The sequence below is a fragment of the Hyperoodon ampullatus genome (assembly GCF_949752795.1).
Source record: "Hyperoodon ampullatus genome assembly, chromosome: 13".
NCBI lineage: Eukaryota > Metazoa > Chordata > Mammalia > Artiodactyla > Ziphiidae > Hyperoodon > Hyperoodon ampullatus.
Window position 1 is genome coordinate 8,118,726 of NC_136926.1, and position 18,923 is coordinate 8,137,648.

General features: G+C 48.7%; 1 protein-coding gene across 4 annotated transcripts in view; it reads right to left on the reverse strand.

Annotated features, from left to right (window-relative positions):
• MLXIP (MLX interacting protein) overlaps positions 1-11,921 on the reverse strand; it is a gene marked incomplete at both ends in the record, with an annotated part of 55,786 nt that extends 43,865 nt beyond the window's left edge. For all 4 annotated transcript variants that reach the window (XM_079717519.1, XM_079717518.1, XM_079717517.1 and 1 more), the window contains one exon: positions 11,509-11,921. In XM_079717519.1, the coding sequence (XP_079573645.1) occupies positions 11,509-11,921 (413 nt within the window). The remainder of the gene's footprint in view (positions 1-11,508) is intronic.
• Positions 11,922-18,923: the final 7,002 nt, after the last annotated feature.

Below are 18,923 nucleotides of genomic sequence, written 5' to 3' on the forward strand. Positions count from 1 at the left end.
ATCAAAATTCATCTACCCACCCAACAACCCATCTTATTTTGCTTAAGTAGAGGTTCTCAAAGTGTGATTTGGAGACTCCTGAGGGCCCCTGAGACCCCTTCTGGGTCCAGGATATCAAAACTATTTTCAAAATAATACTAAGAGGTTATTTTCCTTTTTCACTCTCATTCTCTCAAGAATGGTGAGGTTTTCCAGACACTCGATATTGCAGCAGACGAATGCAAAAGCAGATATGAGGATCCAGCTGTCTTCGAACTAAGCATTAACTAAGAGACTTGCAAATGGGTAAAACAATGTCATTTTTCTCATTTTTTTTAAAATAGTTGTTCTATATAAAGATATGTTATTTTTGTTAACATGGTAAATAGGGTTTATTATTTTTTAAAGTACTTTAACAAATATTTTTACTTTTTCTCAGTTTTCATTTCTAATATAGTAAACATCGATATAATCCACAAACAAAAGCTCTTTGGGGTTCTCAATATTTAAGAGCTACTGTTTTAAAGCATTTCAAAGATAAGATGCTGACATCAGCACACTTCACCCCTGAGTTCAACATCTGTCAATGGTTCTTTTTGTTTTGGGTGAGATTTACACACAATAAAATGCACAAATCTGAGTGTGCCATTCAGAGAGTTCTGACAAATGTATACACAACCCCTTCGTGATATAAAACACGACCATCATTCTAAAAGGTTCTCTCCTGCTTCTCACCAGCCAGTCCCCTCTTCAACCTCCCTCACAGGCAGGGACTGGTCTGACTTTTTTTCACCGTAGATTAGCTTCGCCTATTCTAGAACTTCATATAAATGGAATCAGTATATGATCTTTTAGGTAAGATTGTGTCACTTGACGTAATGTTTCTGAGATTCATCTGTGTTGCTGCACATACCAGTAGTTTGTTCCTTTTTATTGCTGAATACAATTTGTTTCTAAGGCTATATCTCTCAAAAACATAAGGTCCATGGAAGAAAAATAAGATTGGTAACCATGATTCTAGTCTAACCCCTCCCTTCCCCTCTCACTTTTTTTCTTTCTTTACGGTTAAAGACACCCAGACTTATGAGGCTAAGGGATACGGTGCCAACCAGTGGCACCACTATCCAGTGGTGTTGAATCCATCATCTTTCCACCATATTCACTGCCATTTCCTATTCTCACCTTGTAAGGAAGTTCCTGGCTGAATCTGCAAGAGACCTTTACTATAGGAAACGGAAAGTCAACATCCAAATAATGAAGCTACTAGGCTTCCCTCAAAAACTTGCCTGTCAATGAATGGATAAACAAAACGTAGTATATTGACACAATGGAATACTGTCCAGGAATAAAAAGGAACAAAATATGGGTATGTGTTGTAAACATGGATGAACCTTGCACACATTACACCAAGTGAAAAAAGCCAGACACAAAAGACCACATACGGTATGATTCCATTTATGTGAAATGTCCAGAAAAGGCACAGACAAGCAGATTATAGACATAGAAAGCAGATTAATGGTTGTCTGGGGCTGAAGTGGGAACCGGGATTAAACGTAAAAGGGCAGGAGGGATCTTAGTGGGGTGACGGAATGTTCGAAAACTGGATTGTGATAATGACCGCACAACAAAAAAAGAAATCAATGAACTGCACACTTACAATGACTGCATCTTAGGGTACATGAATATATCTTGATAAAGCTGTTAACAACAACAACAAAAAAAACTTGTCTGTACAAGTGGAAGAAAGAGTCTTGCTCCAAGGCAGAGAATGATCCGTTTAATAATTTAAAGAACAGGGCTTCCCTGGTGGCCCAGTGGTTTAGAGTCCGCCTGCCGATGCAGGGGACACGGGTTCGTGCCCCAGTCTGGGAGGATCCCGCATACCGCGGAGCGGCTGGGCCCGTGAGCCATGGCCGCTGAGCCTGTGCGTCCGGAGCCTGTGCTCAGCAACGGGAGAGGCCACGGCAGTGAGAGGCCCGCGTGCCGGAAAAAAAAAAAAAAGCAAAACAAAAAAAACCCAGGAAGCTAATATAATCATATACTGTTTTAAGAATTTGCTGAAAGTGTTTCATTTTATAAATGTATTTATTTATTTATTTATTTATTTATTTATTTATTTATTTATTTGCGCTACGCAGGCCCCTCACTGTTGTGGCCTCTCCCGCTGCGGAGCACAGGCTCCGGACGTGCAGGCCCAGCGGCCATGGCTCACAGGCCCAGCCGCTCCGCGGCATGTGGGATCTTCCCGGACCGGGGCACGAACCCGTGTCCCCTGCATCGGCAGGCGGACTCTCAACCACTGCGCCACCAGGGAAGCCCTTATTTATTTATTTTTGGCTGCGTTGGGACTTTGTTGCGCGCGGGCTTTCCTCTAGTCGCGGCGAGCGGGGGCTACTCTTCGTTGTGGTGCGCGGGCTTCTCATTGTGGTGGCTTCTCTTGTTGTGGAGCACCGGCTTGGCACGTGGGCTCAGTAGTTGTGGCACTCGTGCTTAGCGGCTCCGCGGCATGTGGGATCTTCACGGACCAGGGCTCGAACCCATGTCCCCTGCATTGGTAGGTGGATTCCTAACCACTGAGCTACCAGGGAAGCCCTTGGTTGTTTTTTAAAAAGCCAGAACATTGGGTAAATACCTAGAAACTAGGTTAATCCTCCCACTTTCTACATAAGAAGCTGTTTTTTGTTTTGATGACTCTTTGTTCCATGGTGACAGGGCAAGAGAGGCTGCCTTCTTCCCTATGCCCACAAGCCACAGAGGGAAGAGGTGGTAACTAGCTTTCAAAATAGGCCCTCCTATGCACAGAATATTCCTCAACGGTGTAACTGTGCTCACAAAAGCCCCCCGGGGTCCCCTCTGCACTGCTGTTCCTACCCGCAGCCTGCTTCTCCCTGCTGTCCCTTTATGAGCTCTTTACTCCCCGGCCTCACTCTTCACTGTTCCTCAATCGGATTCTTTATGTTCACTTCTGAGACTCAAAAGCTATCGACAAGGAATTCCGTTTCTGGAATTATTTTTCCAGATGTTGTACGTCCTTCTGGAGCTACCAAATAACCTCTTCTACACTGCCTCCTTCTAGAAGGTTTGTCTGATGGTGCAGTTTGACCCCAAACACATCAGGAATGCTAGATTTGGAGAAGTTTCCTTGTAGGGCATTCAAGACCGGGCGGTACTCCTCTACCACCACCAGACCCAAGTGAGTAAAAAACATCATTCGGGATATGATGGTATATATTTCACAGGAAACAACAACAACAACAAAAAACTGCCATCCCATATACAAGCTCAAAACGCCAAAACCTCCCATGGCCAACCGGCCCCTCATGAGGCACAACAGGGGTTAGGGAGGCAAGACAGAGCAGCTGGGAAGGAAGAAAGAAGCCCGGCGCCTGGACTGGTCTAGACTGGTCGGGGCTAAGTGGAGAACTGCTCCGGCGACAGTGAGGACCTCCCTGGGCACCACGGTGTCCCCCGACGCCGACAGCCCCTCGCAGCCCCTTCCCGGGGAGCGGCTCTGCCCGCGGCCCGCGTGGCCGAGTTTAGTGCACAGCGCAACACAGCAGGGTCCTCAGCACCATGCACGAAAGCCACGCGGCTGACGGGGCTCCCTCGGCTCCCTCATTTCAGTCATGGCCCCCACAGCTCAGGCCCAAGCCCTCAGGGTCCCTGCTGATTCTCTTCTTGCATCCCCTAGGCCCGACCCACCCTGGATCCACGCACTTCTCGCCGCCTCCACTGCCCCCACTCCGGGCCCCACGTGCGCTCCCCTTGCCTTCCATCCCCTAGTCCCCAGCGAGCAGCCTCCACAAGCCAACTCCCCGGAGCAATGAGCAAATAGCCTACCACCCTCTTACCACCCACCAAGGCCCCTTCCCTCTTCTCCTACCACTCACCCTGCCCTCAATGTTCCAGCCACGCTGGCCTTCTTCCTAGGCCCGGAATGTGCCCAATTCATTCCACCTTGGGCCTCTGCCTCGGGCTCTTCCACCGCCTGGAATGACTACCCACGTCTGGTTCCCACTCGCCACTCAGGTTTCAGTTCAACCTGAAATGTCACCTCGTCAGAACACTTCTCCGACCCGCGGAGATACGGTGTCCCCCACCCTGCCCACCCGAATCACTTTCCATCTCCCAGCATGTTTTATGTTCTTTATTGCAGTAACGATATAAACCTGATTTGCACACTGAATCCCCCAACTGACAACAAACTCCATGATTTTACAAGAGCTGTAAGTCAGGTCATTGTGCTGTACACCTTAAATGTGTACAGGGCTGTATGTCACCTATATCTCAATAAAACTGAAAGAAAAAAGAATATAAATGCCATGAAGGCAGATGACTAATCAGTCCTGTGTACTGCTGTACCCTGAAGGGCTAGAACAGTGCCTGCCACACAGTAGAGGCCTGATTAATACTTCTGGAAGGAAAGGGCATCCTGTCCAAAGGCCATGGCTCGACTCATGCTCTGGGGTCCCTGAGGTTCTGCTCAGAGAGGGAGGGCGCTGCTGGTCTCCCTCTCAAGTACCTGAATTGGAGACGATGGACTAATTTAATTAGACAATTGGCAAAGAGCACTGACAGTAATGGGAAGCTTTAAGCAGGCCTGTGTGCGAAACACAGGCCATGGGCGAGCTCCAGTCAGGCAGACGCAGAAGCTCCCGTAAGCAAGAGCTTTGAAGCAGAGAAGAGCAGGGCAGCAGGTGAGAGCGCCAGCTGGACGCAGAAGATCCCCAAGAAAAGCAGAGCCTGAGAGAGGAGCTGAGTCGCTTGATGGGGGTGAACCTTAAGGGAAGGGCAAGCTCCCCCTGCCGAGGGCCCACAGTGCTCTGGGACCCAACTCCAGTGTCCACTGAAGTCCGGCAGTCCTGGTAACCCTGGAGGTTCATGGGAGTACCAGCACCCTTCCTGACTCCTGCACTAAACCCCCATCACATGCACTAGCACCAGAGGGTCCCTGATCCATGCGGCCAAAAGAGCTCTGCCTAAAACTCAAGCCCTGTGGCCTGGAATTCTAACCACAGACAGAATTCCAACAAGATAGAAAATACCTAAGATATTTGCTGTCTGAACTGCACATTTTATACCCAAGAAGTAACTCAATTCTGGGGAACAGGAGCTCACACTCTGAATTTTTCATCAGCCATATAAGAATCCTTAAAGATAAGTACTATTAACTTTCTACAATACCCTACTCTAGAAACCGTGCTAGGGAACCATGGTAAGACCACTTTACAGACTTTCTTTTATATCGAGGGCCCTCCTATCACTAGATCCCCTGAAGTGGTGCCTAATACACTCAGCACAGCTTGACATAACTGCAGGGTGGGCTGCTATGCTCTCCTGTGGGGGAAGAAGCCTTAAGAAAGACTTTCATACTTGTGTTATGTGCTTAAAAACATCACCTCAAGAAACTTTTGAAACCAGTCTGTATTAGTTTCCTATTGCTGCTGTAACATATGACCACAAAATGAGTGGCTTAGAACAACACAAATTTACTGTCTTACAGTTCTAGAGGTCAGAAGTCTGAAATGGGTCTCTGGGGCTAAAATCAAGATGTCAGCAGCGCTGGGTCCCTTCTGAGGACTCTAGGGGAGAATCTGTTTCCTTGCCTTTTCAAGCTTCTATTCCTTAGCTCGTGGCCCCTTCCTCCATCTTCCAAGTCAGCAACATCAGGCCAAGTCCTTCTCCCGCTGCTCCCTCTCTGGTTCTCTCTTCTGCTCTCCTCATCTACTTTTAAGGACCCTTGTGATTGATTACACTGGGCCCACCAACATAATCCAAAATAATCTCCCCATTTTAAAGGCAGCTGATTAGCAACCCTAATTCCTCTTTGCCATGTAACCTAACATATTCACAGGTCCCGGGAATTAGGATGTGGATGTCTTGGGGGGCCACTCATCTGCCTACAGCCCCAGTCCGTGTGGGTCACAACACAAACACTACCCAGCAAAACAACACCTCGTTGCCCCACTCCACACCAACACCCCTAAAGCACAGTTCCACAGAGGGTGTATTTGTCTTTGCAGAGCTGAAGATAAACAAGGTTCACCAGAGGCAAGTCTCTGACGTTGGCCGCTAGGCCCCTGAGCTTCCCTTTGCAATTCCATATATAGTTCTTGGCCACTCAGTACGTGCCAGACAACTGTTAGGCTCCGTGGGAAAGTCAAAGGTGAAGAGAGCAGGAATCTGGGGAAGTCAGGTCTATGGAAGGATACCACACAGAACCAATAAGGTCGTGGATTTGCAGAGGATGTGGCATTCACTCCCTTTGAGGAAGACGGCAGGGCCGCAGTCTTGAAGGGAGGGCAGGATTTTACCAGTGGGGAATAAGGGCATTTGTTTTCCCCATCTTGGTGTCTCCCGCCTTACATTCCTAGAGGAACTGGCACTTTCACCTCCTCTCTTACAGAACTGCAGGCTTCTGTGAGCAGATGAGGGAGGTGACTTTTCAACTCCTTTTCAGCTCCCAGAGACACCGCCTTGGACAAGCTGCCTCACCTCCCAGCAACAGGGCAAATTAACCTCTGTGCTCAGGTTTTCTTTCCTTTTTTTTTTTTTTTAAAGTTTTAAAAATAGGAATTCCATCATCACCTGCCTGAGAGGGTTATTGTGACTTAGGATAATGCAGAGACTCCAGGAGGGCGGTAGTTACTCAGCTGGTGCGAATTTTCTTCCCTCCTCCCACCCTAGCAGATGAACTCCCTCCACCCTCCCCTCCAGCCCCTTTCCCCGGGCTCTTCCCCATTTGATCACCCTTCTTCGCCCTTCCATCAGGGCGGCAATCAGTCATTCAGCCTCTACAGAAAAAGGAAATTTGGTCCTGGACTACCAACAAGGAGGAGATAGGCAAAAGGAACTCTGGGGCTTCCTGCATGATTTCTGACAGTTAACACGGGGAAGGGGAGATAGGTGTGAAACCCCAATGTCAGGAGAAACTGTCCACACTGATCCCGATTATGCAAGCAAACACACACACACACACACACACACACACACACACACGCTGGCTTCGGCACCACACACACGCTGGCTTCGGCACCCTGCCTGGTGCTGCTGTTGGACCTGGTTCACGTTGTTTATCACAGCCCTTGCTAACTGTTTTACAACTGTCTGTTTATCTGTCCCCCACCCCAGGTTTGGGAGTTCCTGGAGGACAGAGACGGTCTCTTCTCATCTCTGCAGCCCGCACTCCCATCTCAGTGCGGCCCTTTAATGGACACCATATTATGATTAAAGACCAAAGAAAGCGCAAGAGAAGAGAAACTGCTTCTCTTCAGCATGGTTGCAGAAGAATAAAACTAATTTAGTCATTTGTGTGAATGGTTCCCATTTACAGCTAGTTATCGCACCTAGGATCAGAAAGTTCCTCTATGGAAAACTTAAAACTTGGAGGACAAGATGCTCTAAACCTTTAATCCTTGGGGATCAGGAACAGAGGGTTACTATACATACATGTACAGGGTTACATCCTAGAAACTTGTATCCCAAGGCTATCTTACAGGTCCAAATTAAAAGGTCTCCTCAAATACCCACTGGAGCAGAAATCCACTGTCCAGAAAGCTACTGCTTATCTTTAAATACATAAAAGGACTGTCTCTCCCTCCACCCCCCAGACATTAACACCAAGGCTCCCTAATAGTTACATAAAAAGAGAAGCAATGGGCTTCCCTCGTGGTGCAGTGGTTGGGAGTCCACCTGACATTGCAGGGGACATGGGTTCGAGCCCTGGTCCGGGAGGATCCCACGTGCCGCGGAACAACTGGGCCGTGCACCACGGCTACTGAGCCTGCTCTCTAGAGCCCGTGGGCCACAACTGCTGAGCCAACACTCTAGAGCCCGCGAGCCACAACTACTGAAGCCCGTGAGCCACAACTACTGAAGGCCGCGCGCCTAGAGCCCGTGCTCCACAGCAGGAGAGGCCACCGCAATGAGAGGCCCGCACACCACAATGAAGAGTGGGCCCCGCTGGCCGCAACTAGAGAAAGCCTGTGCGCAGCAACGAAGACCCAACACAGCCAAAAATAACGTAAATTTTAAAAAAAAGAGAGAGAAGCGAAACCAAAACCAACCACAAAAAGCTATGTATCTACTAGATGTGTTCAGAATCCACGTGGGTGATTTACACGTGTGACATTCCTCACAGTGTTAAAACGGCAAGGACCATGAACTATGTTCTAGAATACATAGCTCCTTTGTGGGGCCTTAGAAAGTATGGACAAACCAAGAATGTATCCGTTTACCATTTGTCAGGCAGGCATTTGAAAGCCACACTGAAGACCCCAGTCAGATACGTTATTTCCCTCAGTTTACAGATGAGAAACTTGGGCTCCTAATAAATGTCAGCTGAGTGAGGATGCAGAATGGATTCGGCCCATTAAACCTCCTCTCGTCTCTTATTTGTCAGGCACTAGACACATTCACAGACATTATCTCAGTTGATCCTCACTTCCACCCTGCAGGGGAGCTTTATCCTCCCCATTTTACAGTGGCAGACAGGAAGCCTTAGAGAAGGTAAGCCATGAACTTCTAAGCTCTGCCTTGGGGGGAGGCGACTTCTTCCCCTCCCAAACGTCCCAGTAATTGAACACACACTGTGGGACCAAAGCAAGATGTTTCACTACAGGGCTTCTTAGCATCACAGTGTGGGAAGGACGTGGATGCCAGCTACATGAAGCTGGAATCCATCCGCACCGTCACTTGCCCAGGTGGACCACGGGGCACGTTCACACCTAGTCCCAACTCCTCAAAGACCCTATTCCCCCACCCGAAGTCAGTCTTGCCAAAGACCCTTCAGGAGTTCAAGACTTTGCACGTTCAGGAACAGATCATATTCAGAGTCCCTAGGCCACTTCACACGACTGGGGAAAAAACCACCACAACTTCCCCTGCACTTAGTTCCTCCCCCAAAGAGCTGTTGAGCCTCATCTGGAAACAGCTGGGAGGCAGCAGTTAACAGGAAACCAAACCAAAAAAAAAGCACAGAGTGTACCAGGGAGAGTTAGGCGGCTAGAACGAAGAGGCCAGGGGACAGACAGGAAGTTGAAGTTAGAAAGAGCCTAGGCCACAAACAGTCAGACAGAAGAGGAGGCCCAGCTGGCCTTCCTCTCAGCCCCAGGAGCAGAAAACCTGGAAAACAGTGGTGAAGGCTCACACCGCACTGAAAGGGAAGTTAGGCCACCTCTGGGGTTGACTCTTCTTTCCTCCCTGCCCCCCATATCTCAACCCCCCTCCTCTGAAAGCCAGCTAGTGGTCGTGCAGGACAGCTGAGGTCAGAAACTCACTTCTGTTCTCATGCTGCTTTCTGGGCCAGAGGCTACGGCCCAGACAACTGGTTCTGAGTCACTCCTCCTGTCAATCTGTACCCGGGTTCCACACTGCCAACTAAACTCTGGGGCCATCCAAACGAGCCCCACGCGGAGACACAAAGAGCATCTTCATGAGAAATAACTAGGTGGACACATACCAGGGACCTGCAGTGGCAGGACTCTGCATGGGGAATGACAGCAAAGCAGGAGAGCCCAAAGGGGCTGGAGGCCTTGAAGAACAAGGTAAGCCTCAAACCGAACTAAGGGTGCATTTTGCAACCAAGGAAGTTAAATGAGCAATGGACAGGTGCCAAAATATTTCTGAAAGAAGTGAAAGAAAAAATACCATTACTAAAATTCTTTGGTGTTATTTAATAATAAGCCTTTAGGTTATCCAAACGGAGGGCAAAGCGGGGAGACTGGTTTATTTTTCCTTTAGCAGAGCTTAGGTGAGTGCTTTCGAGCCCATGCCTCCTGCTACGCAATCAACCATTCTCTCTTTGTACGCGGAGAAGTTTATATTAAAATAAAGAGGAGGATTAAGTTCGCTTAATAAAGCACATTCCTGTCTTTCACCTCCGATTTTGTTTGAAAGGGCTCTCTCACACTGTAGCATATGCTACAATCTAGCTGCGTTTGATTCCCATGAAGTGCTCAAAATTTGAGACTGGGTAAGCAGGGCTAAACGAGGGCAGAGGGCTGCAATCTCAATGCCGTTTGGTTTAAAAAAAAAAAAAAAGAAAAAACAGAACATCTTCACAGGCTCAGTGCCAGCTCAAACTGGCAAGACCAGAGAATCAGAGCACAGCCTAACCAATGTGCCACGCAAGGGGGGTTGGAGGAGAGCTCTGGGTAATGTAATGCAGCCATGTGGCAAACAAACCATCAGGGAAGCCTTCAAGAGAGGAAATGGGGGCGGGAAGAGTGGGGTGCGTTTCAGGAACATAACAAAGGAACAAGTTGACTAATCATTTATTCCAGAGGGGAAAATGCCACCCAGAACCATGTATATCTAGTGTTTCAACTTCAGGTGAATGTGTACCTTGGATATATTTGGGGCTCCCTACTCTCCAAAAAAAGGGGGGGGTGAGGGTAACAGTCCTACTCTTCTTCACACTGTTTCTGGAGTCTCCAAGATAACTTTCCCTGCGCTGCCTGCAGACTAGACCTGAGACAACCCCAGCCACTCCAGTTACTACTGCAGTAACCTCCACTCTGCGGAGATCCTATCAAGAGCTTTGGGCAGGGCTGGGCTGCTCTGTACTGCAGCTAGTCCACAGAAGTCCTGTTGCTGAGGCAGAAATTATCTGAAGCAAATACCTAACAAACACACCGAGAAAGGGAGAGTGGAAGGACACGTTAACCCATGAGGACCACGCATTTCTGTGACTTAGAAAAAAGGGATCTCCGCCTAGAGCCGGAGCCACAGGTCAGGATGGTGCCTGGGATGCCTGCCCTAAACACTGACATCTCCATATAACGTTGCAGAGCCAGCCAAAGAACCCTCCAACTTGCCAGGAGGACAGCCTGCACCTCCAAGAGCTGTGGCTCCAAGTCTTCCTAGGAGGCAGCCAGGGCCCCTCCGAAGTTGGGGGAGGGCTTCCCAATAAAGGGGATGTGAGAGGACCCAGCCTCCCTCTGCTGGGGCAATAAGAAAAGTAGCTCACACTTCTGGAGCAACTAATTATGTGCCAGGCACTGGAATAAGCACTTTACCTATCTCGTTCCATCCCCACAGCAGCCCATGGAGGCAGACACTACTGTCATCCCCTCTTTATAAAGGAGGAAACAGGCTCAGAAATTTGACTCAACCATTAAATACTGGAACCAGCGACTTTAAGCCACCCTGGACAGGTGGTCCTAACCACTACTGGCAATTGCTGGAAACACACAAAGCTTTTGGGGGAAGGGTGGATAAAGTCGCGTAACACAAGGTACAGCCTGTATTTACACCTTTTTCTTACCCGAAATCGGTGGCCTCGGAATTGGAGGTGAGGGCCTGCATGGGGAACGTGAAGCCGGAAGAACCCAAGCCCTGCTGACAGGGAAGAGGCCAGGACCCCTGCCCCTCTCGCTTCCACTAGGGACCCGAGACCCATAAACCCTCCGGAAGACGGAAGACCCAAAGGGAATGCCTGAAGCCAAGAGGTCCCCAGGCAGCCCAGCCCTCCACGCTTGTTTTGTCAAAGGGAGCCCCGCTCGAGAGGTGGGGCCGGCCGGGTCCTACCTGTAGGCCAGGGTCATGCACTCGAAGAGCTTGGTGAGCGAGGCGTCGATGGACAGGTGGCAGGAGCTGGTCTTGCCGAAGCTGTAGGTCTGGCACGTCTGCTTGTTGACCGTGTCGAAATCGTAGCCCTTCTTGGGCGGGTGCTCGCGGTGCGGCGACGACACCATGAAGTGGCCGCTGTGGATGATCTGCTGGCGGCGCGGAGGCTCTTCGCTGCCCGACCCGGCCTTGGGCGGCAGTGGCGCGGCGCTCGCGTGGCCCCGGGCCGGGGTGGCCGCGCCGGAGGCGGGCGGCGGAGACGGCTCATCCGTGTCCGAGTCGTCGTCGTCCTCGGGCACCTGGGGCTTGAGCAGCACCGCGCGGCCCCGGCTGCGGGGCCGGCGCGGGGAGCACATGAAGACGTCGGCGGCCATGGGGGGGCCCGGCCGGGGGCATCCCCCGGAGCCCGGGGCGACACGGGCGAGCAAAGGTGACGGGGCGCCGGCCCGGCCCGGCCCGCGCGCCGACTGTTCGCGAGCGCGCGGCGGGGCGTGAGGGGGAGGGCACGGGCCGTCAGGGCCGCCTCGGCGCCGGCCCCGGCGTCACGTCACCGGCGCGTCTCGGCCAATCGGGTGCCCGCTTCGGCCTCTTAAAGGCGCAGGGGAACCTTTCCGTGTCTGGGCGGACAAAAACGGGGGGCAGGGGTAGGCGGAGGCCACGCCTCCCGGCCCCGCCCCTCGCCACCCCCTTCCCTCCGGGGTTCTGCGGGACTTGCTAACCGGGCGGTGCCACTCTCCAGTGTCTTGGCCTAGGAGAGGCGTTGGCCGAGCGGGCCGTGCCGATCCGCCCCACGCTCCGGGGAATCGTTCTGCGGCCTCGCCGCAGGCCGGGCGGGCGCTCCACGTGGTGGGTGGGGGTGGCGCTCCTTCCGCCTCCCAGGCCCTGCAGGGCCCGGAACTGTGGCTCTTCACAGATGTTGCTGGGCGCTGTGGGTTTTGTCCCCATTTTATTGATAAAACTGAGTCGCTGAATACCAAAGGGGTTTTTCTAACGCGAAATCAAGCTTAACTGGACTTCCCTGGTGGCTCAGTGGTTAAGAACCCCCCTGCCAATGCAGGGGACACGGGTTTGAGCCCTGGTCCGGGAAGATCCCGTATGACGCGGAGCAGCCAAGCCTGCGAGCCACAACTACTGAGCCCACGTGCCACAACTACTGAAGCCTGGGCGCCTAGAGCCTGTGCTCTGCAGCAAGAAAAGCCCCTGCTCGCCGCAAGTAGAGAAAGCCCATGCTCAGCAATGAAGACCCAACGAACGCAGCCAAAAATTAATTAATTAATTTAAAAAAGAAAGAAGGATCACTAACGCTTCTCACCTCCACAAAGGTGGAACCTGCCTTTTTAGTCAACGTTACTTAAGGCACTTTCCCAGGGCATGGCAACTAGTACGTGACAGAGCCACTAAAACTCAAAATACTGTCATTATTGCTAAGATCTTAAATTTGGAGGGCGAACCAACCCCTAAACAATTCCAATTCTGAGCCACAGTTGTCTTCTCTGTCACGTGGGGAATGATTCCTAGGTCTCAGAAAGTTGTGATAGTTAAAAAATGACTACAAAGTACTTACCACAGTGCCTAGCAAAGAATGAGCACTGAGTATTAAATGGACTACAGACTGAAGAAACTGAAGCAGCCAGACCAGAGGCACCTAGAAATTGCCAATACTCAACCACTTTTGACTACAGAAACAGCAATTTCATATGGTCCAACCTAAGAGTTGACATTTATAGAAAGCTGTCAAGGGGCTCAAAGCCAGCCTGGGGTGGGGGCCACGTAGGGACGGTAGGGGATGACAGGGCAGTAAGAGGGCCAGTGATGTCCCTGGGGCAGGAGCTCCCACTCTAGTCTCAGCAGGGCCTCCGGTGTCCTCTGCTGCTGCTCCTGTGCTCTGCTTTGAAGCCAGTTTCACTTCCAGATTCGGGTGGAGGCTGAGCTCCCTCCCCCACCTTCCTCCTGACAAGGGCCTCCTAAAGGGCAGCGTGTTGGGACAAATGTCTCTTACCAAAGTGGCTGCACTAACTCCTTCCCTGGATGTCTCCAAGGAGGGATAGGCCAGACAGACTGGCAGCTGGTGTGAGTTTGAGGGTCTCCCCACTTGCCCAAACCACTGCTCCCAAATCCGGCTGCAAACGTCTGAAAGTCTACCCTTTGAGTTGCCTTCCTTTATTCGAAGACTTTTCTCCTTGGTAAACGCTTAAATGCCCAGCCACATTTGATACAGCGATTCCACCTCTATGATTTTATCCTAAGGCTGTGGGTACAAGGATGGTGAATACAGCATCATTTGTAAAGAGTGGGCATTAGAAACAACGTAACGTCTAACAAGAGGGAATTCATTGAATATATTATAGTCCCCAATATAACGGAACACTGCATTTTAAATTATGCAAATGTATATTTATTGACATGGAAAGATGTCCATAATATGTTGTTGGGTGGAAAAAGAACTTTTAAAAAGTTAGCCGTGGGGATTCTCCGGCAGTCCAGTGGTTAGGACTCCGCACTTCCACCGCAGGGGGCACGGGTTGGATCCCTGGTTGGGGAACTAGGATCCTGCAAGCCACACGGCACAGCCAACAACAACAACAAAAAAAGTTATCAGTAGCTTGATATCAACTTTTAAAAATTATTTATTTATTTGGCTGAGCCAGGTCTTAGTTGCGGCACGCGGGATATTCGTTGTGGCACAGGAGATCTTTAGTTGTGCATGCGGGATCTAGTTCCCTGACCTGGGATCGAACCTGGGCCCCCTGCATTGGGACTGCGGAGCCTTAGCCACTGCACCACCAGGGAAGTCCCCAATTTTTTAAAATTCATATATTTATGTGTGTATGTCAGAAGTGCATCATAATGTTAACACTGGTTATCTCTGGGGGCGGGGGGGTTGACAATTTTCTAATTCCCCAAAGAGACAATTATTACTTGTATACCTTCTTTCTTTGCAGGGTACTCTTTATTTCTCTTTGGTTTCTTAACACAAAAGGCATCTATGTGGAAGGATACATACTTTTATTTAAAAAAAAATTTTTTTAAGGCCACATTGCTCGGCATGTGGGATCTTAGTTCCCTGACCAGGGATTGAACCTGCGCCCCCTGCGGTGGAAGCGTGGAGTCTTAACCACTGGATCACCAGGGAAGTCGCAAGGATATATATTAATACTTTAAAAATATATATAAATAAATATCAATTTCCTGAGAGAAGATAAACTCTTAAAGCTGAAGTTGCAAACTGGCAACGTATAGGCCATATTCTGTGCACAAACATGCTTTGTTTAATCCTCACCATAAATTCCTAAAGATTGCATTAGAAGAGAAGCAAGACTTGAGGAAAAGCAGTTAAAAATTCAGTTAAAAGCAGAGGACCACCAAGAGTGAGATCTGGAGGTTGCTCCAGGCTCACAGATCAATGGCTAGAAAGAGGTCTCAAGGGCAGTTTTCTGGAAAATACAGAAGAGTTTGCAGATGACTGCCCACCCCGCTCCTACTGAGTAGTGGGCAGCAACAGCAAGTGCCCAGGGGGACACGCAGGGCAGTGCCCCAGGGGAGCCAACAACTCCCATGAAGGACAAAGAGCTTCCACACCTGACAAACCATAACAGAGAACCTCATAGTATAACCATCTTCTCCCCAAAAATCAGAAGCAGCACTCCATGGTAATCAAATCAGCAAACAGGCAAGTAAGAATTCCCAAATACAGGGAATTCCCTGACGGTCCAGTGGTTAGGACTCCGCACTTTCACTGCCGAGGAGGCAGGTTCAATCCCTGGTCGGGGTACCAAGATCTCTCGAGCTGCACGGTGCAGGAAAAAAAAAAAAAAACAAGTCCCCAATACAAAGTATTACAGACCAGCAAAAGTCAGCAAACAATTAAGGAAAGCCAACACTCTGAAAGAAAGCTACCTGAGAACTAACAAGTGAAAGGATAAAGTTAACGGAACAAACAGAAGACTTTATAATAATTAATAGCCCTAGAAAGAATGTAGAAGATTCTGCACACATTAAGCAACAACCCATTATGAAAAAGAAGCAAATAGAGGTCCTGGAAAACAATGAATACAAAATTATGATTTTTAAAAAATGCCAGGTTGGGCTTCCCTGGTGGCGCAGTGGTTGAGAGTCCGCCTGCCGATGCAGGGGACACGGGTTTGTGCCCCGGTCCGAGAAGATCCCACACGCCACAGAGCGGCTGGGCCTGTGAGCCATGGCCGCTGAGCCTGCATGTCCGGAGCCTGTGCTCCGCAACGGGAGAGGCCACAACAGTGAGAAGCCCGCGTACCGCAAAAAAACAAACAAACAAACAAACAAACAAAAAAAAAACGCCAGGTTGACTAGCAAAATGAATAAGTCTGGAAAACACAGTCATAAAATGAAAGATTAATCTGAGAATTTCTCCCAGAAGACTGCCAAAAGGACAAAGGCAAGTTAAGTGACGTGGAGGATTCTTCCAACAAAAGTTCCAGCACCTGCCTAATAGTTCCAGAAAGAAAGAAGAAAGTAAAAATGAGAGAAAAAATTGGAGAAAGGAAATAATTAAAGCAGCAATAAAAGAAAATTTCCTGGTGCTAAAAAAGCAAACCTTCTGTATGGGTCAGCATAGGCTGACTGTGCTCTGATAACAAACCACACCCAAATCTCAAAGGCTTAAAACCACTAAGGCGTGCTTCTGATTTAAGCTACCTGTCTATTGGCTACGTGTCCATCACAGGGTGGCAGTGCGCTCTGCTGGTCAGAGTCACTCCGAGACTCTGTTGCCCATCACTGTGGCACGGGGAGAGAGAGCTCAATGGGGTCAATTAAATGGTCTGAGCCAGAAGTGATGAGTACTCGCAACTCACCAGCCAGAACTAATCACATGGCCCCACTCAAGCACAAGGGAGGCAGGAAGCACAACCCCATCATAAGACCAGAGAACAGACAGCCAGAAATATCTGGTGAACAGCACTGATGACCGACGATGACTATACTTTTGGATTTCAAACGTTTCCCTAAATACAGTACTCTAGATGCCTCTCAAAAGCATTATGCCAAGTAGAGGAAGCCAGACCTAAAAAGCCATATATTGTTTGATTTGATTTATATGACATCTGGAAAAGGCAAAATGATAGGAACAGAAACCGGATTAGTGCCTGCCAGGAGCTGGAGGGGTGGGAACTAACTACAAAGAAGAACAAGGGAACTATTTGGGGTGATGAAAATATCTCTTGATTATGGTGGTGGTTACATGACTGTGTAAGTTTCTCAAAATCCATGGAAGTTTATACCTGAAAAGGGTGAAATTTACTTATGTAAATTATACCTCAATAAATCTTGGAGGATACAGGTTAAATTGCCTTTTCATGTGTAGTCCATGTCTGAAAGAATTACTGGAGGTTGTTCTCCAGCAAAACAAAAATTCAAGTAAGAGAAAGATATGGGACACAAGAAACAGCTCAGAGCAAAAAAATAAAGTAAAACTTAAAACTGAATTTTTTAAATTATGATTTTTAAAGATTTTAAAAAATAAAATAAAGTTTAAAAATTTAAATCATGTTAGATGGCTTATTAAAAAACTCCCTGCAGGGCTTCCCTGGTGGTGCAGTGGTTGAGAGTCTGCCTGCCGATGCAGGGGATGCGGGTTCGTGCCCCGGTCCGGGAAGGTCCCACATGCCGCAGAGCGGCTGGGCCCGTGAGCCATGGCCACTGAGCCTGCGCGTCCAGAGCCTGTGCTCCGCAACGGGAGAGGCCACAACAGTGAGAGGCCCGCGTACTGCAAAAAAAAAAAAAAAAAATCATGGGACTTCCCTGGTGGTCCAGTGGATAAGACTCTGCGCTCCCAATGCAGGGGACACGGGTTTGATCCCTGATCAGGGAACTAAGATGCCACATGCCGCATGCCACACGACGTGGACAAAAAAAAAATCATGACACTTCATATAAATGTGAGGGTGTTAGGATTTTCTTGAACTATCAGAAGATCTGACGACACTGGGCTCTTACTATTTCCACATGGTAGAAGCTGGAGCTAAGGAGGGACAATCCCCTTTAGACACAGCATAGTTCTCCAGTTTTCCACAGTCCCCACCACTCCCTGTCATCCCAGTGAGTTCTGCTGTTTACATTACCTGCCTGGTTCCTGTAGGCATTTGAGTTTGAAATCTCTGCTAAACCTTATTATTAGCTCTGTGCCCTTCAGTGGAAAAAAGTCAAGTGGAAACCTTTCCTGCTGTGTCTGTGGGAGAGAGAAGACAGCCACAGGAGAAGGTGAAGGTTACAGAAGAAAGAGGGCACTAGGGATCAGACCGAAGGCGAGGAAATTAAGAAGGTGAGACAGCTCTGGGGACAAAACGTTCACAATCTGGGAATAATTAATACCCACTTCTCTGGGTTATCGTGAGGATTGAGTGAGTTAACATATGTATATGTAAAGAGCTTCAAGAGTGCCTGGCACATAGTAGGTGGTGCTATGTTGGCTATTATTATTTTTGTCTTGTTTTGTTGGGGTATAAGTTACATAAATTTCTCTCTTTTTTGTACAGTTCCACAAATTTTGACAAACATATACCGTCATGTAATCAGCACCACAATCAAGATGTGGAATAAAAATAAAAATAATAATAATAATGGGACTTCCTTGGCACAAGTTCGATCCCTCATCAGGGAACTAAGATCCTGAATGCCATGTAGTGTGACCAAAAAAAAAAAAAAAAAAAAAAAATTGTGGAATAGTTCCCAACACCGTCTCACACACAAATTCCGTCTCACCCCTTTGCAGTCAACCCCTCTCCCCACCCCAGCCCGGCAGCCACTGCTCTGCTTCTTGTCCCTATTGTTTTGCCCTTTCCAGAAGGTCATCTAAATGGAATCATTCAGTAAGCAGCCTTGAGTCTGGTTTCTTTCACTTAGCATAACGCATCTGAGATGCTTCCCTGTTGCCAAGGGTGTCTGTAGTTCATTCCTTTTTGTTGCTGAGTTTATCTTATGACTGTATCACAAGTTGTTTATCCACTCACCAGTGGAAGGTCAATTTAGTTGTTTCCAGTTTTTGGTGATTATGAAAACAGGCTTTTGCACATTTTAATTTCTCTTAGGTAAGTACCTCGGAGTGGGATGGCCAGGTTGTAGGGTAAGTTTAGGCTTAACTTTATAAGGATCTGCCAAATGATTTTCCAGATGGCTGTACCATCTTACCGTCCCACCAGCAGTGGAGGAGAGTTCTCATTGTCCTGCATCGTCACCAGCACTTGGTATTCTGGTCTTTTCAGCTATTCTAGTGGGAGTATAATGGTATCTTGCTGTGGTTTTGATTTGCATTTCCCTGATAATTAATGATGTTCAGCATCTTTCATGTGCTCATTTGCCTTCGTATATTTTCTTTTTTTAAATTTAATTTTATTTATGTT